Source organism: Sturnus vulgaris, chromosome 6 (genome assembly GCF_052056855.1).
Source record: "Sturnus vulgaris isolate bStuVul1 chromosome 6, bStuVul1.hap1, whole genome shotgun sequence".
Classification (NCBI taxonomy): domain Eukaryota; kingdom Metazoa; phylum Chordata; class Aves; order Passeriformes; family Sturnidae; genus Sturnus; species Sturnus vulgaris.
This window is the reverse complement of record NC_142248.1, coordinates 33,202,910-33,222,470: the sequence shown is the minus strand read 5'-3', so window position 1 is coordinate 33,222,470 and position 19,561 is coordinate 33,202,910. Positions and strand designations below refer to the sequence as shown.

General features: G+C 40.8%; 1 protein-coding gene across 3 annotated transcripts in view; it reads left to right on the top strand.

The window, feature by feature from the left end:
• The window catches only part of BTBD7 (BTB domain containing 7), a 50,863-nt gene that overhangs the window by 25,039 nt on the left and 6,263 nt on the right, over positions 1-19,561 (top strand). For 2 of the 3 annotated variants that reach the window (XM_014884490.2, XM_088166164.1), the window contains exons 4-11: positions 8,094-8,302; positions 9,435-9,510; positions 11,805-11,965; positions 12,281-12,424; positions 12,655-12,768; positions 14,220-14,409; positions 17,692-17,870; positions 18,509-18,937. In XM_014884490.2, the coding sequence (XP_014739976.1) occupies positions 8,094-8,302; positions 9,435-9,510; positions 11,805-11,965; positions 12,281-12,424; positions 12,655-12,768; positions 14,220-14,409; positions 17,692-17,870; positions 18,509-18,937 (1,502 nt within the window). The remainder of the gene's footprint in view (positions 1-8,093; positions 8,303-9,434; positions 9,511-11,804; positions 11,966-12,280; positions 12,425-12,654; positions 12,769-14,219; positions 14,410-17,691; positions 17,871-18,508; positions 18,938-19,561) is intronic. The other variant, XM_014884488.2, reaches the window with a different exon arrangement.

The window sequence follows — 19,561 nt, the reverse complement described above, 5'->3', positions numbered from 1 at the left end:
CTTCAGTATGGGGAATAAGAATTTTACTTTTGAGCTGAGAAAGGGAAAATGGAACTCACTGGTGTATCAGCAACATAATTTATTTAAACTAGTTTAATTCTTTAAACAAAAGTAACTTTTTACAGTAGATCTGTACATCCATAACATCTAGCTGCCAAATTAAATTTGACGAGATTGAAACCTTCTATTGTAAGCCATAAAGTAGTTCTAAGTAAAATAGGAAACTTGATAAAGAGTGGACAGGAAAGGGCAGTATAAGCACTGCAGGAAGAGGTCATATTTTTAATGGGTTCTCCTAATAGTTACATGAAACTGAGTGATAAGGATATGAGAAACTAATAGATGGGGAGTTTGCCATTAGGAAACTAATTTTCAGATTATGCTGAAAGCAGAAATAATTGTACTGCAATAAAACTGGCACAGATCAAAGGGAATGTGTTTTCTGAGGCAACGCGCTACAGGATGCAATTGGGCTGTTCTGTGGCTCAGAATCATCCAGTCATAGAGCTGCCTAGGATAGAAGGGGCCTCAAAAGATATAGGATCCAACCTGTCCGAATGAGAAATGAGCCTAGGTGAGATTGTCCAGCATTCTGTCCAATCACTTCTTGAAAACCACCGGTGATGGGGACTGCACTGTGTCCCTGGGGAGATTGTTCTGGCGAAGTGATGGTTCTCATTGCAAAAACATCTTGTGTTGAGATGTTTTCCAATGCAATTGATACCTGTTGCCTCTTGTTCTCTTCATGTGGCTTCTTGTGAGAAGAGAACCTCTGTCCTCTTTATAGCTGCTCTACAGGTCTGGGAATACTGTGACAAGGTTCCCTGAACCTTCTGTTTTTGAGAGAGAAGAGACTTAACTTCCTTGTCTTTCCTTGTAGGCTAAGTTCTCCAGTACTTTGATCAACATCATGGCACTCCTTCAGACCCTCTCTTGTCTATCTGCATCTTTCTTATTTTTGTTGTTTACTTCTCAGTACACCAAGAAACTTAATGTTTCAGAAGGGGCAAGAAGTTTTACTATAGTTGAACTATGGTATTAAGTTAATTTCTATCTGATATGCACAAGCTAATAATACTTGAGAACACTCTGTGGATCAGCTGAAAGCCAAAAAGGAAAATGGGTTTAAATTAAAGAGGTGATGCAGTTTCTCAGTTTTGGTGCATGCACATATATAACAAGTACTAAAAGGATTTAACATGCTCAGGGAATACTAATGAGAGAATTAAATGGTGAATGAAACCCTCAGTGAGACACTGAATAATTACACTGAATAATTATGCAGTGTTTCATAAATGAATAGGGTGCTATTCTTTTCCTCAGATTGGAAGCCTAAACTGGAATAACTGTGATCTGGAGGTGCTCTGGTGAAGTTATAGCAAAGCAGAAAAGCAATGACAGATAGAACTTTCAAGAGAAACTTAGGTAAACTTTTACATAGGAAAATGCCTTTTAATTTCTATGTTAGTAAATACTGAAAAATGAGCTGATATTTTATTTGGTGCTGAGTTTGTTTCTGCTTGCTTGCATGTCCTAAACTGGTACTCTTTTCAGTAATGCACTACAGAACAGTGCTGCTCTGGAATGTATATTCCATGAGTCAGTGGTAACAAGATCTCTACTTTTTCCTGGAAGGTTTTTCCCAGTACTACCTCTAAGCGAGTGAGAAGAAAGGCAGCAGCAGCAGCTGTACTGCAGCAGCACACTTGAGTGGCTGGAGCCAGCAAGTGCAGCAGTGCAGGCTTGGTCCTGGTGTCCCTCTGGATGAACTGGAGCTGTAGTGTTCTGGGAGTGGTCACAGGAAGAAGGTAGACGGATGTAGTGGCATTCAGGGGTTTTCTTCATTCCATAGTTAATCCCTTTCTGACCACAAAAATAGTGAGATTGAGGGGTAGGACTGTCGTTATACATTGGGGAGAAATGCAGTAAAATCACCAAGTGTTGAAATCTATTAAATTATCAAATATTAGAAAATGCAGGTTTGGCACTCTTTCAGATATTGAAATTCTAGATGTTAACTTCACCTAATTAGGATTTTTACAAATTGGTGCTGCATTCCCTAGCTACAGGAGAAAGCAGTAAGCACTCTGTAGAGCTGTATGTGCCAGTGGAGTCAGAATCTAATAGTTTCATACTTAATTTGCAGAGTTCATGTTTAGGTCACTGGTACTGTGCAGACACGGAAGTACTGTTCTGGTATAATCTTATAATCAAAATTAAAAGGAAGCTTATTTGGTCAGGGAAAACTATATGCCTGCACGTGACTGAGATCACTTAAAGATGTGCTTTAGTTGTGACCACTGCTCTTGTTTCAGACTTAATTGTAGCATCTTGTCCTCACTGATTACGATTCATATCATGAGGTAGATAGGAGATTTTAATTTCAGTAGTGTCCATCCTATTCCTTGATTTCTCGGATAGCAGACTTCTTGCTAGAAGCTGTCACTCAAAGCATCTGACTTCTAGATGTTATGCAGAGTGATGTGGAAGAGACAGTATTGTGTAGGTGTTGGAGGCCACTGAGCAGGCAGTTCTCCTGACATCTCTTAGCTTGGACCTGTGGCAGTGTTTTTCCACTCTGTGGTGCAGCAGGTGTCCAGTTCTGCCCAAGTACTGACTGATCCCATCAGCTGGCTTTCACGGTAGCTGGTGTCTTAAGTTTCTTCTCTAGATTTCCACACCCTTGGCTAAAGTTTTTTGTTTCAACTCCCTCCTGCTAGCCAATTTCCAGCTTGCTAAGGCTTGTTTCCCTGGTTTCATGGAAAATATTTTGGGCTTATTTTGTTAAGTCTGGATACTCTTTCCAGTTCATTTTTCTCCATTTCACTCAGTTTTGCCTGGGTGTTTGTAACTGAGTGTCAAGTGAAGTTGATGTATTTTAAAGCTTCTGATCAGCTGTTTTTATTTTCAACAGATTTTAGTTTGATTTGTCTTCAGGGACCTTTCTAAGTATCCAGATGTTGTAATTTTTCTTCAGCTTCAGCAGCTTTGACTATTTCCATGAAAATTTTCCTGTTCCTAACACAGTGATACTCCTTTTTCTGACTATTGTGATTTAATAGATAGTTTCCCTATGGTGAAGACGGTGATAGTATGAGTATGTGCAATGATTCTTTACCGTCCAAGTAAAGCAGGACAGCCTTCATCTAGAATTTCCTCTGCCTTCCTCTTGATTTGTTTTAGCTGAGGATTGTCACTTATGTTTCAATAGAAACTGAAATGGATCTTTGAATGAACTAATTTGGGTAAAATAACTAATCAGCAAGTATATCTGGTCAACAGAGCTGATCATACTGAAACCCATTTGTACCTAATAGGACTGACACTGCTCTTTGGGGTGCTCTGGAAGTTGTTACTGTCAAAAGTGAGGCTCTTCAGGGCTTACACAGGGGCTATGAGGATTAGAGCCCCCTCCAGGAGGTTGGAGCACATCCCTTAATAGAGCATTTCTGTGCTCTTCCTGCCTGTTTCTGCCCTCTGCTGCAGTTTTTCTGTCTTCATGCTACCTTGCTGCTCTCTGTGTAATGATTTTAACACACGGACTCACAAAGATTTGGCTTAATGTCACTTATCCCTTGCTCTTCTGTAGTGCAATTACTAAAACCAGATCAGTTCCCTAGTCCTGTTCATCACACGTTGTTAAAATACTCCCCACTTCCAGTCTTACAGTACTGCCCTGCTGTTGCAAGGAAGTTTGACTTCAGGCATGTTAGTTTTTTGAGATAGCTACATTACATATGTGAATCCTCTACTGCATCTTGGCCGTGTTGCCCACTGTCATGAATGGTCCCTCTGAGGGGGTGGTACAGAATGTTTTGCTGTGATAGGCGTTGGGATACTGAGACCTTATGAAATAGTTTTGCCTGAGAACCTTTTCTGTCACCTGATTCAAAGAATTTTTTTAAAATAAGACTGACAAGAGAGAACTCAATTTCCAACTTTTTGCTTTCCTTTGCTTTTATTTTAGGTGTTGAGTTTACTCTTGACAAGTATAAGAACTTAGAAACTTTATTATAAAGCCATATTCAGTAGCACAGCGTTTGATCCAAAAGCAGATACAGCTTGGCATCAGAAGTACTCTTGATCTTAGGAGGGCTGAAATACTGAAATGCCAGGGATCCAGGGTAGCAAAAAAAAATTCAAAAAATTCAAAAACTGTGGTTCCTATGATTGCCAGCATGGTCTCTTCTAATGTGACAAACTTAAAAAACATTGAATAGCTTCTTGATTCCAGTTCAGCATTAAGATGAATTCTTGCTACTTTTTTTTCATTGGCTCCACTGGTATGCACAAGTTTAAGGGGAAAGTCTTCACCACAGAATTAAGTTAAATCAAGCTAACAGTTTTGTAGTAAAAGTTTTGCTTAATGCCACTTTTGCCAATTGTTGAAGGCAGTTAACTTGTCTTCAGTAGGTCTGTCAACTATCCTGATCCCAAGCCACTCACTAGCTAGAATGCTAAACATGGACTCAAGCTATTTTTGTCTGGAAGGACTGTGGGACTGCATTTGAGAGAGACCTGCAGAAGCAGACAGGACTTGATGGTAGGCAGGGTCTGTTGACATCCAGCAAAAGTAATGCATGGAATAGCATAATTTGTGCAAAATTATAGTTATCTTTCCTTTTTGTAGATTCCAGGTTGAATCTCTGAAGGATAGTAATGGTCACAGAAGACTGTGGGACACTTGAGATGGATCTTGGGAAGGCTGTTGCTGCCCGAGTATTAAAAAATAGTATTCGCATGAAAATATGTTCTATTCCACGGTGAAGAGCAATACTGTGGCTATTAGATGACTACTGTTTTGCCAAGGGTCTGATTGTTAAAGCAGAAAAAATTTCTGCCAAAGAAGAAAGGAAATTGGATTCCTTCCATAGCTAGAATTGGGTTGCCCCAATTTATTTAGAAGCTCAGAAAACACTTTAATTATTACCTTATGCTTACTTCAGAAGAAGTACTTTTAATAATCCCATACTTCTGACCCGTTGCTAAAATTACTTGGGAAAAAGACTGTTTCATTTGTTAGTCATCCTTAATGAGCTTTTCACCTGATGTTATATTATTGTTAGTTGTGCAATAATTGAACTTGACAGAAGAATTGAGACTGAGCTGGTGCACTGTTTCTGTTAATCGGTTTTGCTCAGATCTTTGGAACTGCATGCTAGTGTATTTTCAGGGGGCAGGCATCTTTGCTTCAAAAATAAATGTCAGGTGAAATGCTAGGAATGGCATTAATTTTGAGATAAGTCTCTGCTCTTGTAGTTCGAGTTTCATGGTGACTGATTTCAGTGTGTGGGTTTACTTTACTCTCTTTGAAATGGAGCAGTCCTTACGTGTGGTGTTTAGAGTTCGGGGGAATGCAGTTTCTGCTGAAGTCAGCTTGCATGCAAGCAGAATAATTGCATGCAAAAAAATAGTGTTAAGATTTAGCAGGGGAAGGCTGAGTGCAGATGACCCTAAATAATGGTTTCAAACTATTTGTTTTCTTATTCATGGGAGTCAAACTCCTCTCTTAAGCAAATTGCAACTAGTCACTGCTTTCATTAACGTGCCAGGTTTGTTGCTAATTTAACATTTTCCTTTCTTGAGCTCCAAAAGGAAAGCTGAGAGACTCGCATGACAAAGTTAAATGCAATGTCAGCCCTTTGCTGTTTGGGTAAAAATGGATCCTGAAATGGAAAGCTTCAGATTCATCTACTCTTGTTTCTGACATATGCTGAAGTATTTGGGGCTTTTTTTGATGATAAATTGGATTTTGGATGATTTAGTTGTTTCTTGTCTGTTTGTTTGTTTAAGGCTATTTCTCAGATTCTTGACCAGAACTTTTTAAGACCTAAGACTTCATCCTTTAGGAATCTGGGGAATTCCCCTATCTGGAGGGGGCAGTTTTACTAACCTGTACTCGAACCCATGGAATGTATTTCAGAACAGTTCTCATCCTCTGCTCTTACCTGTTCTGGTGATGACTGGAGTGATGCCCCAAGTGCCTCCAACCCATCTTTGCTGCCTGTGCACTGCTCACTTAAGGCCAGTGCTTGCCATGCAAGTTAGAGGACAATATCTATAATGAGGCATCTGTTCCTACTGTAGTAGTAATGATGATGTGTAACCTCATGGTGATGGGTGGCTCTGAGAGGTGCCATACTATTTCATGAATGGTGAAGGACAAAGCAGTTGTGTTGAAACATGACTTGCCACTCGCCCCTTTGTGAGAAGCAAATGGAGAGTGTGTCTCTGGGGATGCACAGTGTAATGCTGCATGTGCTGCATCCCCAGAAATGTGTGTGCTTTGGGTAGCCTTTCTGTCAACGGCTGCATTCAGTCTTCCTCTTCTCAGGTAAATCAGACATGTGAAAAAAAATCATCCAGCTGTTTGTCGAGGAAAGTTTTGCTTAAATATGAACTGGTCCAAAACTCTATACATTCAGGCAAATTCCTGAAAAGCTTAGAAAATTTTATTGATAGAATATTGTTCTTACAATTACCACATTAGTAGTTGTTATGGTATTGGGTATAAATATGTGTGTCTAATAGGACAGGTAAATTTATAACCTCATGTTTAAACTGTTACTCTCTACTACTTTCTTAACCCTCCTGTTTAAATTCCCATTTTAGTGACTTTGCTTCTAAGTAGTAGCTCCTTTGACACATTCCCTCCTACTTGAAGAAACTTGTTCACTTGTTACTACCTACTCCTTAAAAACATATCTTTCACATTATTAGTTACAATGGAAGCGGAATGAACGCTGTATATTCTGTATGCTGTCCTATGTAGAAAAGTAAGATTTTTCTTTTATTTCTGTTTGTTGTTGCAAATGTTTTATCTGTATGCAGCCAGTGCAAAAATATGTAGGGTCTGGAGACCTGTGTTTGTCTTGACTAGGATTGAGATTACTGTGTTAAACACTTTTTTACTCAGCTTAGTTCAAGAGCTCAGTGATGCTATACACATCCCTAAACAACAAAGTTTCGTTTTTAGGTATCTTTGAAACTGAGAGAAAAATGATGATGTATAAGAAGTAAAATCGCAGTGTAGATATGTAGCTCTGAACTGTTTGGGGACCTCTTATAAGCAAAAGCACAGCTGTAATTTTGTGGCTATAGCGGGTTGAGACTGGAATGTATAATTCTGAGAATTTTTTCTTTAAATTGCTATCTTTGTGCTAAACCAGAGGTACCAATGAAATCAACAAAGTACTGTTGGAGACAAGTTATCAGCGTTGTGGTACCATCTGTCTTAACTCCATAGTCCCAGGTACCCATGTTTTCAGCCCTCCCACAGTACATCTTCCCTCATTTCTTCCAAATCAGCTCCATTTCTTTTCTGGAGTTTTAACTATACTCTCTCACCTCCAGAAGATGGGTACCCCGTGAAAGAGCAGATCCTAATAAAGCAGTGGGTAGGGAGGAAACTGTAGCAGACTCTCCATAAATCTGCCTCTCGTCTGCTTCCCTGTTAGAGAATGTGTTCCCTGTCCTGGTATCCTCTGTGCCTTGCTGGATACTGAGGCCATCGTGGTGGCCTGGAGCAGCCATCCACTGCTTCCTGCCTTCTCTGAGTCAGAAAATGATGCTTTGCTGCCCTCACCCTGTACCGAGTAGCAGAATACCGACACTGTTACAGCTTGTGTTTCTTCTCCTCTGCATGGTCTGTCTCAGGAGGGTCCACAACCAAAGTGATACAGGCAAAAATCCCAATTTTGTTACAGTTCATGGCTTTCTGTGAATCTGCTGTGAACAACAGTGACTCAAATTCCCAATGTTAAAATGTGTTAAACACTGAGATACCCAAAGGAGCTTCTGATTGGGTTGAACTAGCTTTCCAGTTGTTTATCCAGGCATGCCAGCAGCCATTATGCTTCATGTGCCTTTAAGAAGTAAATAACTGTATAGTTGGAATCATAAACCACTGTTAAAATTACTGTACTTCTAGTCAAAATATAACTTTATTTTCAGCCTTGATCTGTAGAGCACCTGTCTTTACTCTCACTGGGTGTATATAACCCTTTCTATTACAGATTTGGTCTCATATATTATTCCTTCAGGCTCAAAGTGCCTCTGTAACAAAGCTGTTGATTGTTGCCCTTGTTCTGTAGGCTGTGAAGATATTATTGCTGAGAGCATCTCTCTGGACACCTTAATTGCCATTCTGAAGTGGAGCTCGCAGCCGTACGGTTCCAAGTGGGTGCATCGCCAAGCGCTACATTTCCTCTGTGAGGAGTTCACCCAGGTCATGACTTCAGAGGTGTTCTACGAGCTCAGCAAGGACCACCTGCTCACAGCTATTCAGTCTGACTATTTACAGGTAACCTGCAATGCAGAATACAGCTGGTCCTGCTAGTAGCAGGATGGATTATACCATTGCCAGGAAATTTTAAATTGTAGGCTGAAGAGGGCTTGTACACACTAAGCACTCCTTCTATAATATGTGAAAAAATGAAATGGAAGTAATGATTAAGAAAATAGTTTTGTTCTTGGCTTGTAACACAAGCCAAATGTGGTATATGCTGTTGCTTATGAGTCTAAATAATAGTTTATAAATGGATGCAAATTATTTTAAACAAAGCATTTCTGAACCTAACATTTGCCTTGCCTGTTTAAGAGGTTTATAAAATTACATGGTGGGAGTAGTTTTGCTGTAACAGCACACATGCTGATTCGGGGCAGTGGGAGCTAATAAACTAGAAATGGTTCAGAAAACTCAATTTATTTTCATGGAGAGAGAAAAATACCTTCTCTGACAAGTATTGCAGAAATTTCTTTTTTTCTGTGACTTCAGTGATTGTGTGGTTTGAGGGGGAGAGAACTGTACTGGCCAACAGAAAGATTCTGAATTTTTGCTGCTATTACTCTTCAGGGGAGATACCTGTATAATGACGACCACCCTTTAATAGCTTAAAGATTACTGTTTTTTTAAATGCATTCATCTCAGTCTTATTTCTTTGTAAGGGTTAAGTGCTGGAGATTATTTAAAGTCTTTTTAAAAAAGTTTTGTTTACTTGAAACTCCTCAGAAATTACAGTTAACAGTACTGTTGATCTTTCGTGAGAGCTTACATTGCTGAATTTGTAATGTTAAACAAAAGCTTGAAACACCCAGAGGTAGAACTGCCCCCTTTAATTAAATTTAGTAATTCAAACTTTATACTTGTAAGTTTCCATACTAAATAATTTTTTTTTCTTCTGTACAAAACTTCTTCCTTTTCTTAGGGATTCAGTAAGTAATATGAGTCTAGAAATTATGGTGGTGATATACCTGTAGGGCAGCTTAAAATATTAGGAGTAAGCGGCAAGCAGATCATGAAGTGCAAATACTTCATGCTTAGGTACAACTGTGTTTCTTTAGAGCTGTAAAAGATCTGTGATTTTTTTTTTTTCTTTTGTGTGTGTGCATGTGACATTAAGCATATACAGATTACTGACTTTCTCTTTCTACAGGCAAGTGAACAAGATATTCTTAAATATCTGATTAAATGGGGAGAACACCAGTTGATGAAGAGGATAGCAGATCGAGGTGAGGATCCTTTAAATCATGCAGTACTAAACTAAATAAACGAAAATTTATGGCAGTTCTATTTTGTGAGTCCTCTGTAACTTCGGGAAATTCAATCTATTTTGTCCATAGTATAGTCAAAACAAAGCAAATGCTCTTGTTTTCTTTAAAGGTTTTGTTATCTAAAATGAGAACACAGCATTCTGAGGAAGATGGGAGTGTTTAGCCTGAAGAAGAAAAGGCTTAGAGGGGATCTTAGCAGAGTCTATAAATATCTAATGGCAGGAAGCAAAGAAAATAGAGCAGCACTTTTCTCTTGGCACCCAGGAGAGCATATGAAGCAGCAAGGCATGAAGTGAAATACAAGAAATTGTGAAGATGGTCAGACACTGGCACAGGTTGCCCAGATCAGTTGTGGGGTCTCCATCCTTGGAGGTATTCACATCCCAACTGGATGCAGTGAAGGGCAATGTGTTGTACCTTACCTGGGGAGGTGTGGGAAAAGGGCACTGGTTGTGACTGAACCAAATTTTTAGAGGTCCTTTCAGCCTCTATGACTGACTGCTTTTGAAGTCTGGTTGGTTTCCTGTTGTCTCAGAATTATTTTTCTCGTAACTAATTAATCAGATAAAAAAACCCTGCAGTATCTTGTTATGCAGGCTTCTCACAGTAGTCTTAGTTTACTGTGTCAGCCTTTTGCTTCAGTGTGAGTGTGTCTCTCTGACAGGAATTTTTGGTAGTGAGAAACAAGCCAACAAGTGGCACCAGTGTTTTCCCTAAAGTAGATGTAAATGTATTTTTGTGAGCCTAGATGCACATTATTGCTACAGTGGTAACTTCAAGGGCGATTTTACACATACTGGATATGGGAAGTAGGTTAAACATGTATGTCCCCAATAGCAAGTGCAAGGATCTTGTAGTTTATCTGCACTACAAAATGTCAATTGCATAGTGCCAGAAGAGGGACAGAAAGGGAAGAACCTGCCCGAGTAAAAACAGCAGTACTAGTTAACTACTGTCTTGGGAAGGCTGGCCATGCTTCTGAAATCTACTGTTACTGCTTGCAATACACCTGCTTTGTCATGGACATGTTTTATGAAATTCGACTAAAAGTTAGTTAAAGGATGTGCTTCTATTGTCCTGAGTAAGTATTAACCTATTTCCAAAACAGGATTTTCCAAGTGATTGTCCTAAGGCACATTGGAACATAATGGAGCCAGTTAAACAGTAACAGACCTGGGCTGGGACAGAAGCTGCTCCTTTGGGATCACTGCACAGCTTCTTGGTCTGGAATTCATTAAGTAAACAGCTTAAATCTCTTATCTGGGATCATTAGATAACACAATGAACAAAAGCAGAAATAACAGTGACGCCAAATTCTGTCAGATTAGGGCCAGACTTGTCTAGTAATTTCATCTAAATTCCTCAGTGGCACTCCTTATATTGCAGCTCTGAATGTGTGATGGTGTCACTAAAAGGCTACAAAGCATTAGAGAATGTAGTGAGCTGTGGCCAAAACTTGAGCTGCATGTACTGAGGGAGGGTGGGTATGTTTGACAGGTTTCCTCAAAAAGGGAAGCTAGTCGGTCAAATTCAGGTTGAGCACAATACCTAAAATACACATGTGGACTCTATGGTCATCTTTCTGTCTCCAGGAAGATGCCACTTCTGGTATAAATAGGTGTCCTGTGACCATGAGAGCAATTTCAGTGGGCTTGACACCATGTTACTGAGGTGGGATACACAATGAAGCTAGAATAACGTATCCCTGAGGACTCTTCAGACCTTAATTCGTAGAAAGTCTTTGAAAACTGCTGGGGAAAGACAGAGGAGCTACAGGAGAGAGTCCTTGAGGGAACTGCTAGCAGGAAGCTACAATTGCTTTCATAGCATAGCTCTTAATAGGGCTTTCTAGATGTTTACTTCAAATGCTGTTTGTATTTTCTGCCTGGCTTACACTTGGAAACTGGCAGCTGTGCCAATGAGCTGTGCTGATATAAACTGAACCTGTCTTGATCGATGCTTCATGTAAGATTTTAAGGCGTGAGGCAGAATTGTAGAATCATTTAGGTTGGGAGATAGCTGCAGGATCATGGAGTCCAACCTTTAACCAGTCCAACACCCTGTCAACTAAACATCCATAGCAGCAATTGCCATGGTCAGTTGTCAGTTTTGTGGAACAGTGCTGATGAGTGCTACTGATAGAAAATGAGAATTTTCCTTCCTTTTCTGTAACTTCCTGTAAACCCTGTACCTCCCACTGTCCTCTTTAAACTTTCTGGTGAAGACTTAGCATGTCTTGTTCCTTCCCACAGAGCCTAATTTACTCAGTGGTACTGCTCACAGTGTGAATAAAAGAGGTGTGAAGAGGAGAGATCTTGACATTGAAGAGCTGAGGGAGATCCTGTCTCCACTTTTACCTTTTGTCCGCATTGAGCACATCTTACCCATGAATAGTGAAGTACTGAGTGATGCAGTAAGTCAGTAGTCTCATACACATACCATCTCTGGGTTCTTTGTAATTTACATGCTGCAGTGTTTGGGTGTGAAGGTTTCTTTGCTTTGGTGGGTGTTGGTTTTGTTTATTTATTTTAAAGATTAACTTCTAAAATCATTGAGAGTAATAGATGTATAACACTCTTGTTCTGGTTAGGTTTTGCATTTTTTAAATCTATCAAAAGGGTAAAGAAAAATCAATGGTGTAAGGATTCAGTGTAAAGAATGCATTTATTGCAAGTTTTTACCATATTAATATTTTAAAAACCATAAAACTCTTTCTTGATTCTTAAAGATGAAGAGAGGCCTGATTAGTACTCCTCCTTCAGACATGCTACCAACATCAGAAGGTGGGAAGTCAAATGCCTGGCTGCGGCAAAAAAATGCTGGAATATATGTGCGGCCAAGACTGTTCTCGCCATATGTGGAGGAGGCTAAGGTAATATCAGCAACACTTGACTGTTTTCACATTGGAGTCATTAGGGGGTTCTGTAAACAGGGAAAGATTTTGGGATGTTTTATGTCTCTTTACATGTACTGGCCTAAAATACTAACATTTTCAGTTTAACAAGACTTACAAGATTGATCATCAGGCTCAAGTCTCTAGAACTGGTCAGAAAAATTTCAACAAAACTTTTTTTTGTCAAAATTGAAATGTTTGCAAGACAGATCTTGATGAAATTCCACCGGAAACAAAGCAACGTTCTGAGGGAAACCTCCCTGGTTTCCAGCCAGTTTGCCGGCCCAGCTCCTCGGCAGCCCTCCTGGCAGGCGGATGGCAAGGTGAGAGCCTGAGAGTCCCAGTCTGCAGCTAGTCAGCAACCTTGGTGCCAGCTCTTTCAGGCTCCCCAGCTCCCCCAGAGCTGGATGGGGAACTGCTATTCCACTCGGCAGAGGACTGATAATTCATCTTGTTTGAATCAGAACATACCCAAAATCTTGTGATCCTCCGCAAAATGGAATAAGTATCCCGTGTCCAATTTGAATGAAGTCCTTTGTTTCCCTCTCAGGCAGTCGCTTCCCTATTTAATTTCTTGCATGAGCACTGTCAAGCCAAAGATCTCGTAGCATCTCTGGTGGTGGCGTTTTGGCAGGGTGGAGATGGTGCTGCGTGGGGCAGGAATGTGCCACATTCTGTGTGACAGAATGAGAGCCTTTTGTGTCACTGACCAATGCCACCATTTCAGGTAGCTGTGACTTGAGAGCTTGAGAGTCCCAGCAGGTGACAACAGAATAAGAGGGTTAGGTGAAGCTGTGTACATCCACATCACCTACAGGCTCTGACAGCTGCTCTGGTCAGTTTGTTTTATGAAGGTATAAAATGTTGATGTCCTCTGTGAGGGAAGGGAAGAAATAAAACTACTTCTTATTTTGAGCACAGCAGTTAGAGAGTGGCAGGTGGCACTAAAATAGCAAAAGAAAACTGGCTGGTTAAAATCTTCTCTTTGTGTCTTGGATTGCTAAAACTAACAAAAACATGATAAAAGCTTTGACTCTTAGTTTTCAGGTATATGCTATGGGAGTGCTTTAGTATTTAACCAAAGTAAAAAGAGCATTCTAGCACCCCCCATACCCCTGTCAGAATTCCTACTTGTTAGTACTGGTTTCATATTATGCTGTTAATATTTTTTTAAACATTTTAAGGCTTTTTAACCTTAGGGAGAGGACTCTTATATGTAGTCTCTGGTAACTTTAGTCCTCCTATAGATAGTTTAATTATTGTAAAATGAAAAAATTGTGAATGAGTGATATTTGATATTTTCACTCCCCTGCTAGAGTCCCATTTTTTGAAATAAATTAATTTGATCTTAAGTAAGAATCTTCAAAGGGTAGGCATAAATCCTTTTCTATTCTTTAAGATATCTGGGGAAAACATGTTTCATTTTCAGGCTAGTGCCTTCTACTCAATGGCACAGAAAATTGAGACTCATGGGCAGTAATTGTTTTAAGTCCAGAGAGTCTGGCCTCGTGAAGGTCAGTTCTAATGTGACAGACTAAAATAAACCAAGTGTCCTTCTCAAACTATTCTCCTGCCTGCTCGCAGCTCTGAAACTCAGCTGTGATCATGACTGGAAAATGGAACAGAAAATGGTGATGAAAAGCCAGATATTGTTGTGATGTGACAAGAGTTACCGTGGTGTAGACACGGCTGGACTGGTGTCTCTGGGGCTGTGCTTGCAGCGTGGCAGTGGGGTGTGTGCAGTGGTTCATGGAGCCTGGGGCTGTCGTTGCAGTCGGTGCTGGATGAGATGATGGTGGAGCAGACCGACCTCGTTCGCCTGCGCATGGTGCGCATGTCCAACGTGCCCGACACGCTGTACATGGTGAACAACGCGGTGCCGCAGTGCTGCCACGTCATCACCCACCAGCAAGTCAGCACCAACCAGAGCAGCCCTCCCTCAGTTATAGCCAACGAGATCCCAGGTGAGCTGCTGACTGCTTCCCGGGCCGAGTGATCTCCTGGGAGTGTGTGGGTGGAGTGAGTGTCAGTTATTGAACAACATCATTTCCTTGGACAGTCTGTCCTAAAGACATGAACTGCTTTTGGAGGGCAGAGTGACTAGTTAGAGAACAAAACCCTTGGATTGGTTCAACACAGTAGAACACTTGCTGGAGCCTGGCTTTCTATTCTCAGAATTTTCTACAGGGTTCTCAGTTTTCTACAAACCAGTTGTCTAATATAGGTAAGATCTGTGAGTCTGGAAAATTTCTTTCAAAAATCAAAAGCCAGAGAACATAACTTGAAAGGAAATCAGCTGAACTTAGTATGCCAAAAAAGTACTGGAAGTGGGCACTCAAAACACATTTACTTCAATTTACCAAATCCACTTAAGCTTTGAAGCCAAACCAGCTTAATTCCTTGTGAAAGAATGTGTCAGAGTACATTTTTATAGGCTCAAGTAAATATGTCCTCTCTTGACTTCAGGATGATTGATGTGACATTCCCCATAGGCAAGCTAGGAAAATATACTAAATATATTTTGTCATTTATGCATATGATCTTTTGGTATCAGATTAGAAGAATGTATCTAGTGGAGTTCCTAAAGCATTTAGCTCTTCCTGCCTTTCCCCTGTCCCATTAATACTCAGTGTGCATAGAGAAAACACTGGCAAAGCTTGAAACTGATGACAAGTTGGAAGGGTCAGTAGATATTTTAGAGGGCAGGACTACATAGCTAAATGACCAAGATTAAATTTTAATTCAATGAAGGAAGTGGAAGACGCTGTGCCTATGGCATTCCCCATTTTATAAGCTCTTTGTATATCAATTATGTCTCTCTTCAGTTAACTATGTTGAAAGGAGGTAGATATACTATTCTTACCAATGCTAGAGCCAGGACAAAATTAATGGATTGAAATTGCTGCAAGAGAATTTAATTTGAAGTGTTAAGAAGATTTGAAACACTATTTAGTTATAAGATTTCTAGGAAAATTTGTAGAATGGTTTTGATCTGTTTACTTCCTGTGGTCTGGGAAGAAACTTGATAAAGCTGAAAAGGAGCTTCTAAAAACTTCTGTTTGAAAAATTTGATAAAAGTACCAATGGTTTGTTTAGAAATCTGGAGCTCTCAGCAAAACTGTGGCATCTCAGCAGTGCAGTATAGTATTTTGACTTCCCTCCCCAGAAAAGTGTAAATATATTTACCACTAATTGAATATAAAGTATTTAATATGTTAGGAATTTGATAACGCTTTGCTCAATCTTAATTTCCAAAGAAGTTGAGAAAGGCAACAGGTTCTCAGAGTTCTTCAGTGTTTTGCCAAAGTGGCAAAAACTGGCTCTGTTGGCAAGCATGACACATCTTGACCAATCTGAAACTCCCTTGCATCTTGGTTCTGTGCAATTTAATAGGTAGGAATTATTGCCAGTCCTTTGATTTGAACATAGATACGAGCTCTGATCCTGGCCAGTAGTTGGAGTGCAGGAATTGTGTCCTGGCAACTGTCTGCTCTGCTTAGTCCTGTAATTAAGCAAGAGAATTGATTGGTTTCCCAATGCCTTTGTGCTAGAATGGGCAGATGGGGCAGTTAATGTGAGGAGATTAAAGCCTGTCCCAAGCTCTGACCTGTACAGGAATCCCTCCTGAAGAGTAGATGAGCACAGGCAGTGCTGGGGCAGAGCTGGGCAGTGTCACCTCCATGGTGCTTGGGCTGGGCTCAGAGCAGGGGGAGCTTCACAGCTCGGCCGCTCCCCTCTGTGCCTGCCTTCTCCTCGGGCCCACTGCCTGAGGGCTGTGTTTGCACAAACCTGCTGGCAGTGTGTGCTCCTTCTGCAGCACTGTTGTAAAATGAGTCCAGCTGAAGCCTGCTCTAATTTGAGGCCAGGTTCTGCAAGTGATTTGGTTTCTTTACACATTTTCCAGTTTCAGTCTGAATTAGAAATCCTACAACCAAGAGAATTGTGTTTTATATACATAATCTTTCTTCCATGTGTTTCATATAAATAATAGTAAAAAAATCAAAAAACAGAACAAACCAGAGTTTGAGAAGACATTATTTTTTAATTAAAACCTTATATAATTTTTATGCCTACTACTTTGGAGAACTGCTTCAGACTTCTCTTAGATCCTCTTCTGTAAGTATTAGCAAAATGCTGGCTGTAGCTAAACATCTGGCTGCTAAACCAGGATTTTTCAGAAGAATTTAAGTGTGTGTGGAGGGTACCATAGAAGACTTATTTACAAGCCTTGAAGAGTGGTTAGAATGGGTTCCTTCCCCTCTCAGTACAGGAACTCCATTGAGGGATGAATATTTTGTGCTACATACAGTCCTTCAAGTACCAATGTAAACTTTGTGAAATTGGAACCAGTTGTAATTGTGTGGGGTTGGGTTTTCTCCTTCTCTGTAATGCAAGTGTCTTTTCACACCGTTCTTGCTGTAAGATCTGTTTAATTTTTATGAGCTTTCATTACAGACATCTGGTCATGATAATGCATAACACTTGTCAAGCTAGTAAAGGATCAGATGCCAGGACTTAAACACTCAGAGATCTGGATTTGTCTTCTCTGTTTATATGCACATTTTCCTTGGGACAGAAACACCACAGAGAAATATCATTTGTCATCAAACAGCAGTAAGAAGTGGCATGAGAAAGTTTTGCAACAGGATAAATACCCGAAATTATACATGACTTTCTTTTGGAATGGTTTTTAAAAAATTATTTCAAGATGACTGCATAAAACAACATAATTTTAACAGGTTTTTATTGGCTTACAGTTCGTGTAACTTTTGTAAAATGCTCTTGCTCTAGTTACATACTGGTGTTATGGTCTTGTGATTATAGAACTGCGTTAGAAGTATGAAGTGTATGCCAAAAAAATCAATGAATTCTTGGCCTGTGCAATTCATGAGGGAACATTCAGTTGTTATTTAAGATATCCTGCCCCCACCTCAAATCATGGAATTCCTGCATCATAAGAGGTTTACAAAGAAAGTTCCATTTGTGGCTCATTCTAGCAGAAGCTGGAAAAGGGGTGTATGTTTTTATCATTTGTATGATGTGTGTTATCCCATGTGGCTTAATGATGCTCCATGGAACACGTGTAAGTTGAACAGTTCTTGGCAGAATGCTTCTTAAAAAAATAAATCCAAGGCAGCCTGATGTTAGATTTTTCCTTCAGAATAAATCTAACCATTGCAATCAAACTTACAGTTGAAAAAAAGGATTCTCTCTTAGCCCCACGCCATTCTCTGTCTTCCCTCCAGTTCCCAATCTCCTGGTTGTGAAAGAGATGATCAGGCGGCTGCAGGAGCTGCGCCACACGGAGCAGGTGCAGAGAGCCTACGCTCTGAACTGCGGGGAAGGCGCCACCGTCAGCTACGAGATCCAGATCCGTGTGCTGCGCGAATTCGGCCTTTCTGATGCTGCTGCTGAGCTCCTGCAGGTATAAAGAATGGCTGTGTGACACCATGAAGGGACTTGGTTGTGTGCTCTGCAGTAGGAGTACTTGCTGTGTGTACATACACGTGCACAAGTGCTTTGAAATGCCTGCGTGACTGTCCAGGTGCAAACGCCAGTTGCATTTGATGTATATGACTTTATAAAGCTCTAAGTGCAAAGTATAAATAGTTTTCTCAAGAGTCATTGTCATTCAGGAGGCTTGGGGACAAAATAAAACTGCTAAAGAGAGAGTTGATGAGAACAGTAGAACCATAACTTGAAACCTAGATTATTATTTATTCTTAAAACAGAGAGGGGAAAAGGTGGTAACTTATCCTGTAGGTCTGCACAGTACGTGTCAGTACTGGGAAACTGAAAAGCCCTTTTCTGTTTGTACACTTGTGCTAAAGCAAATGCATTTATTGGTCAACTTAGAGTGAATCTGATGCTGCTTGTCTTATTTTAAAAAAACCCTATCTATTTTGTGTGGTAGCTGTAGCCACCTTGAGTGTTGATGAGCTTGTATGTAGCACAGCCAGGCAGTTACAGTATTAGCATGTTTCTGAGAGTGTTACTTTGGGAGATTTTTCTAGATGGCTTCCTACTTTGTCTTGTTACATGCTGGGTTTTTTGTCTTTGCAGAATCCTCACAAATTCTTTCCTGATGAGCGATTTGGGGATGAAAGCCCACTGCTGACAGTGAGACAATCTGGACGATGTCGTGTCAACAGCACTCCCACTGCAGAAACCATGTTTACAGAACTGGACTCTTTCGTGGCCTTCCATCCACCATTGCCCCCTCCTCCACCTCCATACCACCCACCAGCAACTCCTCTTCATAACCAGTTCAAAGTGGGCTGGAAACAAAGGGTGCCAAGTCAACATCCCTCCCGTTCCTTTTCTTACCCGTGTAACCACTCTCTGTTCCACTCGCGGACCGCCCCCAAAGCTGCGCCGCCCGTTTACGTGCCCGGCGCCAAGGCGGCGCCGCCCGACTGCACCAACACCGCCGCTCTGGGCCGGCAAACGGTGGCGGCGGCGGCAGCGGTGATGGCAGCTGAGAAACAAGTGGTAAGTGTCGTGATTTCCCCTCTTTTCCTATTTCTGGCCACTCAAAGTACCTCATCGTAGGAGCTGGAGAGAATTCTTGAAGTAACTTGGCTTTATTAAATAAAAGGAGCGTCTTTGTTGGTTAGGATTTTCTCCCAAAGTGTCTGTCAGCATTCTCTATCCCAAAGGCATGCCCTAATCCTTGGGACAAAGAACATTCCAGGGCAAGAGCATTATCGGAAGGGCAAATGGCACTCAGGAATCTTCTGAAATCATAGAATCTCGCAGTATATTGTGAGTTGGAAGGGACCCACAGAGTCTGTTCCAGTGCCCAACCACCCTTTGGGTGAAGAACCTTTTTTCTAATATCCAGTCTAAACCTCCCCTGACACAACTTCAAGCCATTCCCTCAGTCGTTTCACTAGTCACAAGAGAGATCAGTGCCTCCTCTTGACCTCACAGGAAGTTGTAACTGCAGTGAGGTCTCCCCTCAGTCTTCTGCAGGCTGAACAGACCCAGTGACCTCAGCTGCCCATTGTGTGACAAATGTAGTTTGCTCTACACTAAAACAAAGCTTAAGCCAACTTCAGTAGTGGACTGCACACTGTAATTCACAGGTAGAAGTAGTGGGGATATTTTGGCTAT